Source organism: Thunnus maccoyii, chromosome 17, assembly GCF_910596095.1.
Source record: "Thunnus maccoyii chromosome 17, fThuMac1.1, whole genome shotgun sequence".
In the NCBI taxonomy this organism is placed as follows: domain Eukaryota; kingdom Metazoa; phylum Chordata; class Actinopteri; order Scombriformes; family Scombridae; genus Thunnus; species Thunnus maccoyii.
This window is the reverse complement of record NC_056549.1, coordinates 4,185,939-4,204,529: the sequence shown is the minus strand read 5'-3', so window position 1 is coordinate 4,204,529 and position 18,591 is coordinate 4,185,939. Positions and strand designations below refer to the sequence as shown.

The window sequence follows — 18,591 nt, the reverse complement described above, 5'->3', positions numbered from 1 at the left end:
GGGCGGGATTATCTTGCAGACAGACTGAATATGAGCAGCCTTCCTTGTTCTCATCATCAAAAGTGAAATCTGCCAATCAGAAAATTCTGCAGATAGGAGGTTTTGCATGTGTAATGTAGTACCTAAAGTCATGCACATACCTTTGTTGTCAATTACTTTTTTTTTTTTTTTAACCAAATTGTGCTTAAATAAGTCACCTCACACTTTAATGTGTCAAATTCCAATTGAAGGGTGCAAGGACTTCACTGGGGTAAAATCTATATCCACCATGAGACCCAGAGTTCATATGCTGTTTTTTTTTTTTTTTTGGTTAGTAAACACTACAGGTTATTTGTAATATACTTTCAGCTTGAGCCAGCTTGTCTAATTAAAGGAAACACCATGGATAGGCCCTGATTCAGCTCAGTTTTCTTTCATTTCACTTCAGTTCTTTCCAGTCAAACTGAATTTTCCCCTGATATTACAAGTTACATGTTAAACCAGCAACACTGACACTAATTAGTGAAACATGAAAAAAAGTCAGGAAAAGCAAATTTTCAATGATAAAATAACAGTTTTTAATATTTTCTTTCAGTCTTTCCATCTCCACCAGATGCTGATCCAAAGAGAGATGGTAAAGTCACATTAGAGTGTTCTCTGCTGACATACAGCGACCTTAGTCCTTGTCAACGGAACAGCATCCGCTGGGTGAATGAAACAGGCACTGTGCTGCTTGGTGAAGGTGTCAGATATGAATTCATCAGACAGAGGAATTGTGTTTCTGTTCTGACTGTGAAGCGTCAGAGTGGTCACAACAGGAGATACACCTGCCAGGTGGTTGATGAGAGGAATATTGTTCAGATAGAGGCTCACTACACACCTGTCTTCACAGAAGGGACAAGTGATGATGAGCCAGAAAAGTCCAATACAGGTAAGATAATGTTCAGCCTACCAGATACACTGCTGGGTTTGAAATGCCAAAAAGAAAACTTTGCCTCTAAGATTGTGAAAAGGTCACATGCACAAGTACCTTCACAACAGCAACATTAAAAAGAGAAAACATTATTTATTCTCCACAGATACATTATGGTTATTTTGTTCTGCAAGGAATTCAATATTAGTTCAATGATTAACTGACATGCTTTTCTAAAGGATGTACCACAGATTGGTCTCCTCTGGATTACGTCATGTTGACTCTGCGTATTGCAGGACTTCTCCTGATTACTGTAATTGTTGTTCTTCTCATCAAAGGCAGAGGTCAGAACATAATTTTGTATTCATTTTTCAACATAAACCACCAGAAGTTCAGAATTTAAACTACTATTCTTTTATTTCTTTTCCAGGGAACAAAACACCACCTGACCAAAATAATGTGAGTTACAAAAACTGCAACATTTTGTACCCTTGAAACACTTTTTCATAATCTCACATGTTGTTTCGTATTTCACAGGAGCATGACGATGGCGATGAAGTCCAGTATGAAAATGTAGAAGCACCTTCTGCTGCTACCTGACTGCACTGATCAACAACCTAATATCAACATAAAAAAAAGTAAAATGTCATTTTACATGAGTGATCAAAGCTTTGAGATAAAATGAGAGTTTTCGATGTTTTTTACATTTACAAAATAGATTTAAGTGCTTGCAATTTAAAAAAAAGTCACTTGTGTTGACAAAACAACAAAGAATTAAAACCAGCTCTGCAGCTTTACTGAGCTTTTTGTGTCTTTCAGCTCATAGTTTTAGTTTCAGGTACATTTAGTTTCAGGTTCAGTCAATTGATCAGGTGACAGAAAGACTCCAACTGGATGATATTGTTGCTCTGTGTCTGCTGGAAGTGTAAATAGGCCACCTTTTGCTAGCACAATACTTAGCATGTAATAAAATATGCTGAGTAATACACAAGTATACATCATTCCTATGTTTTACACTGTTAGACGTTTTGGCAATGTTCATGAATGTGTAAGTTTAAAAAGGGTTTGTGTTATGATGGTTTAAGGAAGCTACATGAAGCTGAATTCCTTCCTCAAGTCAAACTCTTCAGCAGCCAGTTTTGCTTTAACCAAAGTTCAGATGGTTAAAAAGGTAGACTACAGCTTTACTTACACAGAAATTAAATGTACAGTTGGATAAAAATGTAAATGATTCTGTCATAGGGGAATAAAATACATTATGTCCTCTGGATACTTTGATGGTAGTTTGTTGCAAAAAACCCCAAAACAACCTCCCACTAGATGGTGCTAATGGTCTTTGATGGCTCCATGTCCCAGTAACAGACTGTAGTTATAGTAAGGTGTACCTCATTCAGTCTGCATCAGGATATCAGAACAGGTGAAAGTTTGGGTCACTCTTTATTTTACAGGTTCTTTAATTTTATACTAATTTTCTGAAAATGTTCTGAGTAATTTGTACATATTCAAAAAAAACATATTTAGGGCATTTTACAGAAAGGGTGGTGCAATTTGGTACAAGTGTTGAGTTGGTAAGTGTCCACTCATTATATTTGGGTTCATATGTTAATATTGTTAATTTGCAAAAATTCTTAATAAATTAGACTCTTAATTATTTAACTGACAAAATAATTTTCAGTGTGTATTTTTTTTGTGTCAAACGATATATTAGTAAATTTTATTCTTTCTTAAAAACTCCATAATGATCGTATTTCCCATATACTAACAAATTACGTAGCCCTTTCAAGTTTAAGATTATTTATCTGTATAGCACTTTTCATGCAGTAGTTGCAACTCAAGGTGTTGTACACATAAGAAAAACATTAAAAATAAACATTTAAAATACTTCAAATCCATTTAAAAATAAGAAAAACATTAAGATACTTTAAAAATAAGAGAATAAAACATGAAAAATATATTAAAAAATAACACGTGAAAGTGCACAAAGTGTAATAAACATACGTAGGTAGATGTTGGGGAGGAAGTTAATTGAAGGCCAGTTTGTGTAGATGAAGTTTTACTTGGCTTTTAAAGGTGCTCGCTGGGGTCATCTCTTTCATTTCTGCTGGTAAGGTGTTCCATATTTTGGGTGTGTAAAAAGAATAACCAGGTTTCTCATGTTCCATGTAAACGCCACATCTAGAATACGTACAATCAAAACCAGGTTACTAGTGTGCATGTTAACACACTCACTGAAAAGTATTTTCTGTCTGTTAAAGAAAATGAGTGGGTATTTACCTACTGAATCAACTTAATACTTGTCACAACCTGGCTCAAGGCTGGACAAAGGAGGGGAGACCACACATGAGGTATAACTAAAAATAAATTTATTGTACATAACTTAAAGATAAATTAACCTAAACACAACCAAAATCAACATAGTGGAAGCCAGAGGGGAGAGGGCAAATGACTGCCTCCAGCTCATATGGAAGCTGGGCAGTCCAGGTGAGCTGAATCCTCCTGACGACCCAACTCCACCCACCAGGCTCCTGCAAGTAGAGGACTCTGAGTCTGTTCAGAGAGGGTCATCACATACTGTTCTCTGTTTTTTCTTATAATTTGTACCAAATCGTACCACCCTTTCTGTAAATGTTCAAAAAGTTAAAAGTTGAGTCAATGATTCTGGAGAAAGATTGTTCAAAACACTTTTTGTCAAATTCAGTGAACATCTCCTCACAGTCCGCTAGCTGCCCGTTCTGTTTTTAGATTTACATTGAGTGTTGTTGTGGGTGTCTGTCAGCACATTTACTGTATACCATGATGTAATTTTTTACAGTGTGCGTGCTCAGCACACTCAAAATCTGTCTAAAATATAAATGTAAATTAGAACACAGCTACTTTCTGACAGTCAGTGTGGTGACGTCAACAAAAGTGTCAGTCACCAGATAATTTTCAATTGTGCACAAAAAGAAACACTTCAAACATTAAGCAAAACACTGGACAGAAATAAATCAGATTACAGGTATTTATATAATCCCTCAGAGTACCCTCAGAGGTAAAGGGGACATATCATGCTTCTTCTGGTTTTCTGTTATTTATATACTGTTATGATGTTGGATGTTAAACATGGTCAAAGTCCCAAAACTTGAGGTGAACGTAATATGTAGGAAAGCTCCCTGCAAGTCAAAATTCAGGGCCTCAACCTGATCTGAACGTTTTGTTTCTATCCTGCTGATGAGCTGATGTCAGGTCGTCCTGCATGCTCATAAGCAGCTGTCTGTTCTGTAGCCTTTGTTGCTAAGGTTGTTCTAAACATTCTTCCATGTGTTGTTTGCGATGACCACTCTCATATGTCAGATCTGATTTCAGCTTGAACATGTACGAATGTATTTGAGAAGATGACATTTGAGTAAAGAATGTGGAAAAGTACTGAAATCCTACTGCTATAATATGTTTCATAGTTTGTTGACGTAACCTCAACAGATTATTTTTTTTTGGTTTCTCATGAAACAAGCACTTCCTCTTTTAATTACACAACTTTTACAGCCTCTCCATTATTCTGCACTGTGCGTGAGGAACATACATCACAGAAATAAAAATGCATTTGATTACAGTGGAAAAACACACATGCTGATGTAAACCTAGATCATCATAATATGTATTTTGTATTAAAAAAAAAATCCTTTCAGTTTTCAGCATCTTTACATTTGGAGATACAAGATTTCACTTCAGAAAAAGATTGTACATGGACAGAATGAAGATATTTGTAGAATCTGCTGTCGATTTTTGGATAAACTACATCTGTAGTATATGATGTGTATGTCTGTTCAGTCAAGTCACCTTGAATGCACCGTCAATCATTTAAAACATGGCATTAGTTATATTATTAACTGTTTGTGTTGTTCTGTTCAAGAAGTCTATCAAAGTAACGAGGTAGGTTGCTCTTAAAAAGGAATTTATTCATAATTTCCAAAATGACACAACAGCAGTTTGTGACAAACAAGTTTGTTATAATTGAGTCTCTTGTTCTGCTGTCTGAATGTACAACACACAAACAGAAGTGTTGTAACTCATTACTCTGTAGGACTTACAACAGGTTGGGTGGTGATGTTGTCATTTTTACTCAGAAAGTCAACCAGAAAGAGGAAACAGCTCCATCACAAACAGATCTGTAGCAGAGGAGAAACGGCAGACAACTTCTGCCTGCTGATGGAGAATGGCTCTACTGGAATTAATTCTTATTTTGGTGCTTCAGTTTGAAGGTAAAGCAGTGTTTTATTATTTAAATGTAAATGTTTGATTACTGTTAAATAAAAGCTGGAAAGAAAATTGCTACTAGGAACTATTTGCCACTATTTTTCTGCTTTAGCTGCTCCTTTAATAATCTTTAATAACCTTTCTGGAATGTAAAAATGTAACAAAATATACAAATATTTGTGTGAGAGAATAAAAAGTACAGCAATTATGAGTCAGTTTAGGTTTACATGTATTTTCACATGTATATAAACTAGATCAAATAGTCTGTTCACGCTCTGTTCTCTCTGTGGTTCCTTTAAAGGACAAGTTCACAATTGTTCAAGTGTGTCTTAAAACAGCAGTCAGGTGTCCATATGAACAGTGAAAGAGGTTTTCCTCGCTGGAATCATTCCTCCTGTTTATACTGGCTATTAAAAGATCCCCTTCAAATGTGCTTTCAATGTAAGTGATGGAGGCGAAAATCCACAATGTGTCCACACAGTCATTTAAAAGTTGATGTGCAGCTTATATGAGGCTTCAGCAGTCTGAGTTAGTCATATCAAGTGGATATCTGACACATTTACAGTCTTTTTAGCATCAAATTCCCTCTTTGTGTTTCCTCGGACAGTGTTTCCCTGTTGAGCTGCAGTGGAAGTATAGTAACAAAAAGAGGGACTTTGCCACTAAAAAGACTGTAACGTTGAAAGATATCTACTTGATTTGACTCATTTGGACGATTCTGTCCTATAAACACCAGCACTAGATGGCGTAGGTAATGTAAAATGCAGATGATTTTAAATATAATGTGTCATTTCTTACAAAACATGTGATTTCTTTCAACCAGGCATCAGTGGAGTCATCCATTTCTACCACAGACCTGGAGATGATGTCATTCTGCCCTGTGACGATGTTTCATCCTCTGACAGAGTTTGTTCCACAGTTAACTGGCTTTACAGCAGAGATCCGTCTCAGACATTTGATCTGGTTCAGAATGGAAATATAGTGAAGAACTCAGCCCGAGCTGCCAGGATGAGTCTGGACACCAACTGCTCTCTGGTCATCAACAACATTACTGCAGAGGATGCTGGTTTATACACCTGTCGACTGAGTTCTAAATCGGACAGTCATGTGCATTTAAGTATTATGACAAGTGAGTCTCATTTATCACTGAGATTAAATAGTTAAATTATGTTTAATTCAGATGGCATGTGGTGCCAGATGTTGTCAGCTGACAGGTGCACAGAGGTTAATCTCTAACCAGCTACTACACCTTCACCCTGTCCACCCCAACTCTGTTTCCAAGTTCAGGTGGAGGGTTCAGTATGACGGGGCTCTCCCAAACTAAGGGGGAGTAGAAGTAGAGTATAAAACCCTCCTTTTGAATGGTGACACAATGCTGAGGTGGTCAGAGGTGAAGGTGACAGAAATAAATTATTATAAGTGTACAAACGATCAGTACAGGTGATACAGACATGAAAATATTTATTTCAGCTATTAATATTTTGTCATAAATATGTATTTGCTTCACTTTTAGCCACACAAGCTTCAAGGGATGGCAGTGTCCGTCAGTCAGTTGGTCTGGCCACAGACTGAAATATCTCAGCAACTATTGGATGGATCACCATGACATTTGATACAGTCATTCATTTTCCCCACACGAAAAATTAAAATACTCTTGGTGATCCTTCATCTATTGTCATCACAAAGTCATTATTTTGATTTGTCCAATCAGGCATTCCCCTTCACCTCAGTTATACTTTGTCCCCATCCACCACTGCAGAGACCCAGAGTTCATTTGTTGTTATTTTTTTGGCTAGTAAACACTACAGGTTATTTGTAACGTATTTATTTTCAGCTTGAGCCAGCTTGTCTTATTCAAGGAAACACCATGGATAGGTCCTGATTCAGTTCAGCTTAGTTTTCCTTCATTTCACTTCAGTTCTTTTCAGTGAAACTGAATTTTCCCCTGATATTACAAGTTACATGTTAAACCAGCAACACTGACACTAGTTTGGTATAAACATGAAAAAAGTTTTAACAGTAACAGTAACAGTTTTTCCTTTTTTCTTTCAGTCTTTCCATCTCCACCAGATGCTGATGCAAAGTCAGACGGTAAAGTCACATTAGAGTGTTCTCTGCTGAGATACAGCGGCCTTCGTCCTTGTCTATGGAACAGCATCTGCTGGGTGAATGAAACAGGCACTGTGCTGCTTGGTGAAGGTGTCGGATACGAGTTTATCGGACAGACAAACTGTGTTTCTGTTCTGACTGTGAAGCGTCAGAGTGGCCACAACAGGAGATACACCTGCCAGGTGGTTGATAAAAGGAATAATGTCCAGATAGAGGCTCACTACACACCTGTCTTCACAGGTGGGATAAGTGATGATCAGTCACAAAAGTCCAGTACAGGTAAGATAATGTTCAGTCTACCAGACTGGTATTAAAACTGTATTTGATTGATCACATGTAAATCATAAACCTCATGTATTGTGTCAATAGATCCTATAGTTTAAGATGAGGTGTCACATGTTTGAGTATTTGTTTTGTAATGAATTTGATATCATTGGTTAATTGTATCCTCTGAACACAGGTCCCTCTCTTTACATCATCACTGGTGCAGTGGTCGGGGTGGTGGTGGTGGTGGTCGTCATCATTGCTGTCTTCATCAAATTCAGAAAGAGACACACAGTGACAGAAGGTCAGTAAAAAGAGCATGTACAGTATTTGTTTAAATATAACATGATATACTTAATACACAATATGAGTTAAGTGTTAAATGAGATATGATTCAATATGAGTCTAGATGAGTAACAATTCAGCCTGAGCTATGGCTGAACTATGTGACATAAAATCTATATTAAAATAACTTAACATATTTACATATATAACAACAACTATTTATTTTCAAATATCAGAGCATATTTCATTTGTGGCTTCCTGACTGGACTGTGGGCTGATTGGCACTGGTTAGACATCACTGATTATTGTGTTTATTCTTTGTTTAATGTTCATATGTGATTCTGATCATTTATAGTATTTACTGAATATTGCAATTTGGTTGGTAAGACTTCCACAGTGTTGCATGAAGCTTAAGTACCAAAACTAGTAATGTACCTTGCACACGGATATAGAATGGTGATTTGAAATGTTTTTTTTGACTTTCCATTGCCACAATGTAAATGATAACATGAATACTGTCAACGCAATCGCCAGAATAAAAGGTTGACATTGTACGTTTCTGCAAACCACGGATACCTTGAATGTCTACATTTCATATGTTGAATGTGTACATTTCAATGTTGGCCATTATCACTTGAATAATGATATTTTATGATGTGACAGTGCTGTGGTTAAGGTATCGTTGGGTTTAGGCACAAAAACCACTTGGTTAGGGTTAGGGAAAGATCATGGTTTGGGTTAAAAAAAAAACAATAAAATAAAATAAAAACGGCTGCAAATGTCCCGACGTCTCACCACAAACACCTGGTTTTATTGGTTGAAACAGGGAGGCACTGGTTTCCAGGTGGTCTCGAACAGTGCTCTCTGCTATTTTCCAACTGTCTTTCATCTGTCATCTAACTAACTTTCTAGCCATCCACCAACCCCTCCTCATCCTAATAAGAAAGTCAGCTCATATTGATGTCATGTGAACTATGTCACTTTAGAAATGTTGATATGATACATATTGTTGAAATGTTGATATGCTATGTATTAAACATTTTGAAACATACAGATTCAACGTATCAGTGGTTTGCAGAGGGGTACAATGCCAGCGTTTTATTCTGGCGATCAGGCTGATACTGTATAGAATGATGACATTTGAAGACTAATCTTGAAATTTTACCTTCCCTTTTGTTCCAGATTTTCCAAAAATAGTCAATCCCCCTGTGAGTAAAATGTATTTTCAAATATATTTAATATGATAGACAGACACATAAGCAGCCTCTTGCCTGTTTCATGATGCTAGAAAATTAAATTACAGTATCTAAATCACACAGTAAAACTCTATCCGGATAACTCTGAAACCACCAAAGACCAAATCCAATTCATTTAAATTAATGTGGATTCTCTCGCTGCAACAAAGTAAATTCACATGATTGGAGTTTGGTTTCTTGGTGGTTAACACCTGATGTAGTGACGCCATATTATGTATCACAGTCCTGGGTGGCTACAGGAGTCAAGCAACATGTGCCATTTAATGCTCATCAGTGCTGTAGAAAATAAAAAAACATCAAGGATTAAATTAACATCATGTATGTATGTAAAGTAACAAAATCTTGATTTACACTGAGAAGTGGAGATGAATTCCGTGGTCGAGTCTATGTAGAATCTAAGATGGTGTGTAATTTTACTTTTCTTTCATCAGTTTCATGTAAAAACATTAGATCACCAATGACGCATATCTGTGCTCAGTGCTGCCACTGGTGGCCAGAAGTTGTACTGCAATAATACAGCTATTTAAAGTACTTGTAGTACTTGTCTCTAAGTAAGTAGTAGTAGTATTTGTCTCTAATGTAAAGCAAAGTTAAGTTACACATTAAAAAAGAAATGTATTTTCACAATAGGTTGGGAAACAATACTGTACTTGATAAATACAGGTGGGTAACATGAACTTTCTGTTTATATTTTATAAACCACAGGATCCTCAGGAATCTCAGGATGAGCCAGACGGCAGTCTGACCTATGTCACTGTTAACCATGCCAATCAAAAGACAACTTCCAAGAGAAAGGTAAGTGACCAACCCCCCCCCCCCCCCCCCCCCCCTTTATGTATTGTACATTAATAATGGTCCCATCAAAAATCTACACTATATTGCCAAAAATAAAAAACACCTGTCCACACAGTTTTTGTACTTTTAATGTGGGGCAGTTTATGATGGTTTGGGCTAGATCCTTGAGTTCCAATGAAGGAAAAATCTTAAAGGGGAACGTAACATGCTTTTTATGATGTTGGATGTCCATGTTAAACATGGTCAAATTTCCAAAACTTGAGGTGAGCATATGAAAAATGTGCTCTCTGCATGTCAAGGGCTTCAGCCTGCTCTGAACGCTTCATTTGCACTTACCTCTGCTTATCCTTGCATATTTTGCATCAGATTCAGACTCAGACATGTTTGGATGTATTTGAGGAGTTTCCATTTCAAATAAAGAACGAAAAAAAAAAGAAATCCTGCTACTACTGTTGGTTTATGTAGCCTCTGGAGCCAGCCAAAGCTTCTGGGAACTAACCAATCAGAAAAGAGAGGGCTCATCTGGAGGGGGGCCTTAAAGAGACAAGGGCTAAAACAGCCTGTTTCAGACAGAGGCTGAATTGAGGGGCTGCATAAAGAGCCAGTATAAGATAAATAAGGAGCTTTTAACTGTAAATAATGCAAAGATATTCCAGTAGAGCCCCAGAATTTAAATATAGACCTGGAAATGTGCATATTAGTTCCCCTTTAATAATAATGCAGAATACAGCAATATTTTAGTGTGCTTTCAACTTTGCAGTAACATTTTGGGAAGGGACATTTCCTGTTTCAACATGACAATTACCCTGAGCACAAAGCTGGGTCCATAAAGAAATGGTTTTCCCAGTTTGGTGTTGAAGAACTTGACTATGGCCGGCACAGAGCCTCAACCCCATTCAACATCTTTAGATAGATTGCATATTAATGCCCATGGTTTTGTAATGAGATGCCCAGCAATCATATACAGGTGTAATAATACAGTATATATTATGTATAATATACAATCAGGATTGATTTGCACACATACAGTAGACAGTTTTGCAGTTAACAGTCTTCTGTTTAATAAATAAACCTCTGCTTTGTGTTATACAGGTGAAGGAGGAGGAGGTGACTTATTCTACAGTCAAGACTGCGGTGACGATGGAAGCAGACGATGATCCCAGCAGGATCTACAACTATGTCAGCGATTAACAATAAATGAGAGGAAAGAGGAAGAGGAAATGAGACTAATCATAATGTAGCTACATTCATAAATCCTGCTGAGTGTTTTCTGTCTGTAAGGGAGCGGACAGTAGGATCATCAAACATTGAGTAGTTGTTTCTAGTTTTTGTTGGACTTGCTTTGCTCGGCATTAAGATGATCGTTCTATTAAAGTGATGTAGAAGAATTTGGTGATCCATTACTTAGCCAGTGTATGATTTTAAATAGATGAAATTGGCAGCATCATTGTCTCTTATAACAAGTGAAATTACAAGTTCTAGTAATAAATATTGACTAAAAAACAACGTGTTATTTTCAGCAGTTCAGTTTTACAAGTTGCAACGAAAAAATAATCACCATAAATAGTCAAATGAGTTCTTGTTCTGAGAAAATATTTCATAGCATCCAAATGTGCCCCACCGTGGGATTCAACATTGTAGGGGGTGGACTGTGAGCCTTTTTTTATTGTTTTTATATTATTTTATCACATACTTACTCGGGATGTGCAGAGAGCCCGGTATTCGTATTTGCATCTATATTTGTTATTATTATTATTTGTTTGAATAAATGTGGAAAAAGGCCTAAAAATCCTGTTTTTGTCTTTATTACGTTTTTAATTTTAGAAAGTTAAAAGTGTTACAATGAGTGTTCATGAATAAACTACCTTACGAAGGAGGTCCCCACACCGGGTCTCAAACTGGAGTCTCCCAGATCATAGATGACTGCGCTGACTACTGAACTAAAACTTTACTCATCGCCTCACTGCAGACAGACCTCTACCTATTTATACACCCATAACACAGAGACAGTACAGCGTGTAACGTGTAGGGAAGAACTTCAAAGGCGATTATTGCTTTGCACTTTTCTTTTATTGCCTATTTTTTACAACCTAACTTTGTGGAAAGGAGAAGGGAAACAACAGATTATGGAGAGTCCTTTGGGAGCACTTCGCATGTGCCAGTAGCTCAGCTTTATCTCTGGTGAACACCCCCAACGCTGGGAGTGATGTCCAAATTAGGAAATGTGCGTCATGTAGCAGTTCGATGTTGAGACCAGCTGATAGCCGTAACAGCGGAGGCTTCTTTAAGGCAGAAAACTCTCTGGAAAGCTGAAAACACACATCTGACAGATTGTACAGCTGTCATAGAATAGATTAAGAATCCTGTATCCTATAATACAGGTGCTGTATATATGCTTAGCACTCATGTGATTGGCTGAGTACTGATCATGGGATTGCAATGATTATTGACTGAAACAGCACTGTGGCTAAAGACACCACAGCACAAGTAAATGGATAGGTTCCCGTCTTTTAAAGTCAATCTTAAAACACTCACATGTCCATTCTGTATGTACATTGAAACAGATTTTGGTTGCTGGAATGATTCCCACTCTACATACAGCTACTTTCTGACACTGTGTAATTGATGATGATGACATCAACAAAACTGTCAGTCACCAGAAATGAACAAAACATGACAATTTAAAACTGTGCACAAAAAGAAACACTTCAAACCTAAAGCAAAGTGGACAGAAATAAATCAGATTACAGGTATTAATACAATCACAAGTACTTTCAGAGGTAAAGGGGACATATCATGCTTTTTCCGCTTTTCTGTTATTTACATACTGTTATGATGTCGGATGTAAACATGTTAAAAGTCCGACGTGTTTTTCTTACCCATAAATGGCCATCCGTACTGTAGCCTTTGTTGCTAAGGTTGCTCCAAACATTCTTCCGTGTGTTGTTTGTGATGACCACTCTCATATTTCTGATCTGATTTCAGCTTGAACATGTATGGATGTACTTGAAAAGTTGACATTTCAAGTAAAGAATGAGAAAAGGTAGTGAAATCCTGTGTTTTAGGTTGTCTTTACACAGTGTCCATAGCCGGCGCTTATCTGTAGAGGGGCAGCTCCTGAGATCTGGCCGATCAGAACAGAGTGGGCTCATCGAGGAGGGCGGCCTTAAAGAGACTAAGGAGCTAAAACAACCTGTTTCACACAGAGGCTGAACTGAGGGATTGTTGAAACTGTATATGTGGCCCAGACAAACTCTATTCAAGCCTGCTTTAAACTATTTCATTTAATTAAAGTTGGGGACAAAATTAACATAACTTAATGTGTTGCACCACTTTCTGAGGAATTTGCACAATTTGTGCAACGTGTACTAAACTAGAACTGAACCTTCAAGAATGACTGTACAAATACAAACAAATACATCACAAAACTTAGGCAACCACCTGATACTCTGAGGCAATACAGGGGCTGTTCATGCATCTTGCAGAAATCCTCCGATAACAATCTCAAAAAGTGAATGAAAATAAGTACAAAAGTTCCATGTACTCTGCTGTAAGTGACAGATAAAAAGTATAAAAAGTAAAGCCTACAGACGTGCAGGGGGAGAGGCCATCCTGAATTCCTTGGGAGAAGAGGACGACGCTTTTTCCTTGTAGGAGATCTCCTAGAGACTCTCTTTAATGTTTGTTTTTTGTATTTATTATTTTTGTAGTTTTAAATCGCTTGCTTTTTAAAACCCAATAAAACTGGTTTGTATTTTTATACACTCCAACCAAAGCTCCTGACTCATGCACATCTCTGAGGTTCTCTGAACAAGTTTCTTATAATTCAGTTGTTCTGCTGTCTGAATGCACAACACACAAACAGAAGTGTTGTAACTCATTACTCAGTAGGACTTACAACAGGTTGGGTGGTGGGTGATGTTGTCATTTTTACTCAGAAAGTCAACCAGAAAGAGGAAACAGCTCCATCACAAACAGATCTGTAGCAGAGGAGAAACGGCAGACAACTTCTGCCTGCTGACAGAGAATGACTCTACTGGAATTAATTCTTATTTTGGTGCTTCAGTTTGAAGGTAAAGTAGTGTTTTATTATTTAAATGTAATTTCTTGATTATTATTAAATAAAAGTTGGAGTGAAAATTGCTACTAGGAACTATTTGTCACTATTTTCCTGCTTTAGCTGCTCCTTTAATAATTTTTAATAACCTTTCTGGAATGTAAAAATGTAACAAAATATACAGATATTTGTGTGAGAAAATAAAAAGTACAGCAATTATGAGTCAGTTTAAGTTTAGATGTATTTTCAAATGTATATAAACTAGATCAAATAGTCTGTTTGTTCTCTCTTCTCTCTGTGGTTCCTCTAAAGGACAAGTTCACAATTGTTCAAGTGTGTCTTAAAACAGCAGTCAGGTGTCCATATGAACAGTGAAAGAGGTTTTCCTCGCTGTAATCATTCCTCCTGTTCATACTGGCTATTAAAAGATCCCCTTCAAATGTGCTTTCAATGTAAGTGATGGAGGCAAAAATCCACAGTGTGTCCACACAGTCATTTAAAAGTTGATGTGAAGCCTGAGGCTTCAGCAGTCTGAGTTAGCCATATCAAGTGGATATCTGACACATTTACAGTCTTTTTGGCATCAAATTCCCTCTTTGTGTTTCCTCGGACAGTGTTTCCCTGTTGAGCTGCAGTGGAAGTATAGTAACAAAAAGAGGGACTTTGCCACTAAAAAGATTGTAACGTTGAAAGATATCTACTTGATTTGACTCATTTGGACGACTGAAGCTTCTACAATTCTGTCCCATAAACACCACCACTAGATGGCGTAGGTAATACTAAATGCAGATGATTTTAAATGTAATGTGTCATTTCTTACAAAACGTGATTTCAACCAGGCATCAGTGGAGCAGACATCTTTCCCTACCACAGACCTGGAGATGAGGCCATTCTGCCCTGTGACGATGTTTCATCCTCTGACAGAGTTTGTTCCAGAGTTTACTGGCTTCACAGCAGAGATCCGTCTCAGACCTTTGATCTGGTTCAGAATGGAAATGTGAATAAGTCAGCCCGAGCTGCCAGGCTGAGTCTGGACACTAACTGCTCTCTGGTAATCAACAACATCACTGCTGAGGATGCTGGTTTATACACCTGTCAACAGAGCGATAAAGAGGACATTAATGTGCACCTAAGTATTATGACAAGTGAGTTTCATTTATCACTGAGATTAAATAGTTAAATTATGTTTAATTCAGATGGCATGTGGTGCCAGATGTTGTCAGCTGACAGGAGCACAGAGGTCAATCTCCAACCAGCTACTACACCTTCACCCTGTCCACCCCAACTCTGTTTCCAAGTTCAGGTGGAGGGTTCAGTATGACGGGGCTCTCCCAAACTAAGGGGGAGTAGAAGTAGAGTATAAACCCTCCTTTTGAATGGTGACACAATGCTGGGGTGGTTAGAGGTGAAGGTGAAAGAAATAAATTATTATAAGTGTACAAAAGATCAGCACAGGTGATACAGACATGAAAATATCTGTTATTTCAGCTATTAATATTTTGTCATAAATATGTATTTGCTTCACTTTTAGTCACACAAGGTTCAAGGGATTGCAGTGTCCGTCAGTCAGTTGGTCTGGCCACTTTGGTCCAGACTGAAATATCTCAGCAACTATTGGATGGATCGCCATGACATTTGATACAGTCATTCATGTTCCCCACAAGAAAAATTAAAATAATCATTGTGATTATCTGTTGCCATCACAAAATCACAAATTCAATTTGTCCAATGAGACATTCCCCTTCACCTCAGTTTTACTTTGTGTCAAAGTCTTGCACATTTGACCAAAGGGTGCACGGATGGCAGTGGGGTTAAGTCCCCATCCACCACTGCAGAGACCCAGAGTTCATTTGTTGTCATTTATTTGGCTTTTGAACACTACAGGTTATTCATAACATACTTATATTCAGCTTGAGCCAGTCTGTCTTATTCATGGAAACACCATGGATAGGTCCTGATTCAGTTCAGCTCAGTTTTCTTTCATTTCACTTCAGTTCTTTCTAGTCAAACTGAATTTTCCCCTGATATTACAAGTTATATGTTAAACCAGCTACACTGACACTATTTAGGTAAAAACATGAAAAAAGGTAAGGAAAAGCAGCTTTTCAGTGGTCAATTAACAGTTTTTACTTTTTTCTTTCAGTCTTGCCATCTCCACCAGATGCTGATGCAAAGAGAGACGGTAATGTCACATTAGAGTGTTCTCTGCTGAGATACAGTCAATTTGGTTGTCGACCGAACAGCTTCCGCTGGGTGGATGAGACAGGCACTGTGCTGCTTGGTGAAGGTGTCGGATACGAGATCATCGGACAGACAGACTGTGTCTCTGTTCTGACTGTGAAGCGTCAGAGTGGCCACAACAGGAGATTCACCTGCCAGTGGATCAATAAGAACAATAAAGTCCGGATAGAGGCTCACTACACACCTGTCTTCACAGAAGGGATAAATGATGATCAGCCAGAAAAGTCCAATACAGGTAAGATAATGTTCAGCCTGCCAGATACACTGCTGGGTTTGAAATGCCAAAAAGAAAACTGCCTCTAAGATTTTGAAAAGGTCACATGTACAAGTATCTTCACAACAGCAACATTAAAAAGAGGAAACAGTGTTTATTTTCCACAGATACATTATGGTTATTTTGTTCTGCAAGGAGTTCAATATTAGTTCAATGATTAACTGGCATGTTTTTCTAAAGGATGTACCACAGATTGGTCTCCTCTGGACTACGTCATGTTGACTCTGCGTATTGCAGGACTTCTCCTGATTACTGTAATTGTTGTTCTTCTCATCAAAGGCAGAGGTCAGAACATAATTTTGTATTCATTTTTGAACATAAACCACCAGAAGTTCAGAATTTAAACTACTATTCTTTTATTTATTTTCCAGGGAACAAAACACCACCTGATGAAAACAACGTGAGTTTCAAAAAAAAACTACAACATTTTGTACCCTTGAAACACTTTTTCAGAATCTCACATGTTGTTTTGTATTTCACAGGAGCATGACGATGGCGATGAAGTCAAGTATGAAAATGTAGAAGCACCTTCTGCTGCTACCTGACTGCACTGATCAACAACCTTAATATCAACATAAAAAAAGTAAAATGTCATTTTACATGAGTGATCAAAGCTTTGAGATAAAATGAGAGTTTTTGATATTTTTTACATTTACAATATAGATTTAAGTATTTGCAATTTTAAAAAAAGTCACTTGTGTTGACAAACCAACAAGGAATTAAAACCAGCTCTGCAGCTTTACTGAGCTTTTTGTCTCTTTCAGCTCATAGTTTTAGTTTCAGGTACATTTAGTTTCAGGTTCAGTCAATTGATCAGGTGACAGAAAGACTCCAACTGGATGATATTGTTGCTCTGTGTCTGCTGGAAGTGTAAATAGGCCACCAATTGACAGCACAATATTTAGCATGTAATAAAATATGATGAGTAATACAACTGTACATTGTTCCTAAGAGTGCTTTCTTTACACTCATTCTTTGTATAAAATATAGAAATAAGGTTACATACAGTACAGGATTTTTATATGTTTTTACACTGTTGGATGTTTTGGCAATGTTCATGAATGTGTAAGTTTAAAAAGGGTTTGTGTTATGATGGTTTAAGGAAGCTACATGAAGCTGAATTCCTTCCTCAAGTCAAACTCTTCAGAAGCCAGTTTTGCTTTAACCAAAGTTGAGAATGTTAAAAAGGTAGACTACAGCTTTACTTACACAGAAATTAAATGTACAGTTGGATAAAAATGTAAATGATTCTGTCATGGGGGAATAAAATACATTATGTCCTCTGGATACTTTGATGGTAGTTTGTTGCAAAAAACCCCAAAACAACCTCCCACTAGATGGTGCTAATGGTCTTTGATGGCTCCATGTCTCAGTAACAGACTGTAGTTATAGTAAGGTGTACCTCATTCAGTCTGCATCAGGATATCAGAACAGGTGAAAGTTTGGGTCACTCTTTATTTTACAGGTTCTTTAATTTTATACTAATTTTCTGAAAATGTTCTGAGTAATTTGTACATATTTTAAAAAAAAACATATTTAGGGCATTTTACAGAAAGGGTGGTGCAATTTGGTACAAGTGTTGAGTTGGTAAGTGTCCACTCATTATATTTGGGTTCATATGTAGTTGTTAATTTGCAAAAAATGTTGATAAATTAGACTCTTAACAATTATTTAACTGACAGAAAATAATTTTCAGTGTGTATTTTTTTGTGTCAAACGTTATATTAGCATATTTTATTCCTTCTTAAAAACTCCATAATGATCGTATTTCCCATATACTAACAAATTACGTAACCCTTTCAAGTTTAAGATTATTTATCTGTATAGCACTTTTCATGCAGTAGTTGCAACTCAAGGTGTTGTACACATAAGAAAAACATTAAAAATAAGAAACATTTAAAATACTTCAAATCCATTAGAAATAAGAAAAACATTAAGATACTTTAAAAATAAGAGAATAAAACATGAAAATATATTAAAAAATGACACGTGAAAGTGCACAAAGTGCAATAGATGTAGATGTTGGGGAGGAAGTTAATTGAAGGCTAGTTTGTGTAGGTGAGTTTTTACTTGGCCTCTAAATGTGCTCACTGAGGTCGTCTCTTTAATTTCTGCTGATAAAATGATCCATATTTTGGGTGCATAAGAAGGCTGCGCCCCAATGTTTTCATGGGTTTGGTACTGT

At 37.1% G+C, this 18,591-nt stretch overlaps 3 protein-coding genes and 1 long non-coding RNA gene across 4 annotated transcripts in view; 3 read left to right on the top strand and 1 right to left on the bottom strand.

Moving 5' to 3' along the window:
• LOC121882767 overlaps positions 1 to 18,591 on the top strand; it is a 46,075-nt gene that overhangs the window by 6,937 nt on the left and 20,547 nt on the right. The gene's annotated exons all lie outside the window — the stretch shown is intronic.
• Positions 1,424 to 3,317, bottom strand: LOC121882171. Its single transcript, XR_006092025.1, has 3 exons — positions 3,167 to 3,317; positions 2,891 to 3,067; positions 1,424 to 1,509 (listed from the first exon to the last, which is right to left on the bottom strand). It is a non-coding gene; the product is annotated as an uncharacterized LOC121882171 (long non-coding RNA).
• On the top strand, positions 1,506 to 11,009 carry LOC121882149. The gene is made up of 7 exons (XM_042390187.1): positions 1,506 to 2,340; positions 5,000 to 5,130; positions 5,949 to 6,254; positions 7,178 to 7,513; positions 7,695 to 7,802; positions 9,745 to 9,834; positions 10,927 to 11,009. Exons 2-6 carry the CDS (start codon positions 5,085 to 5,087, stop codon positions 9,765 to 9,767), a joined length of 819 nt encoding a protein of 272 aa, XP_042246121.1. The 5' UTR covers positions 1,506 to 2,340; positions 5,000 to 5,084; the 3' UTR covers positions 9,768 to 9,834; positions 10,927 to 11,009.
• LOC121882145 lies at positions 13,849 to 17,655 on the top strand. The gene is made up of 6 exons (XM_042390182.1): positions 13,849 to 13,907; positions 14,731 to 15,036; positions 16,035 to 16,367; positions 16,587 to 16,691; positions 16,778 to 16,806; positions 16,889 to 17,655. Exons 1-6 carry the CDS (start codon positions 13,862 to 13,864, stop codon positions 16,949 to 16,951), a joined length of 882 nt encoding a protein of 293 aa, XP_042246116.1. The 5' UTR covers positions 13,849 to 13,861; the 3' UTR covers positions 16,952 to 17,655.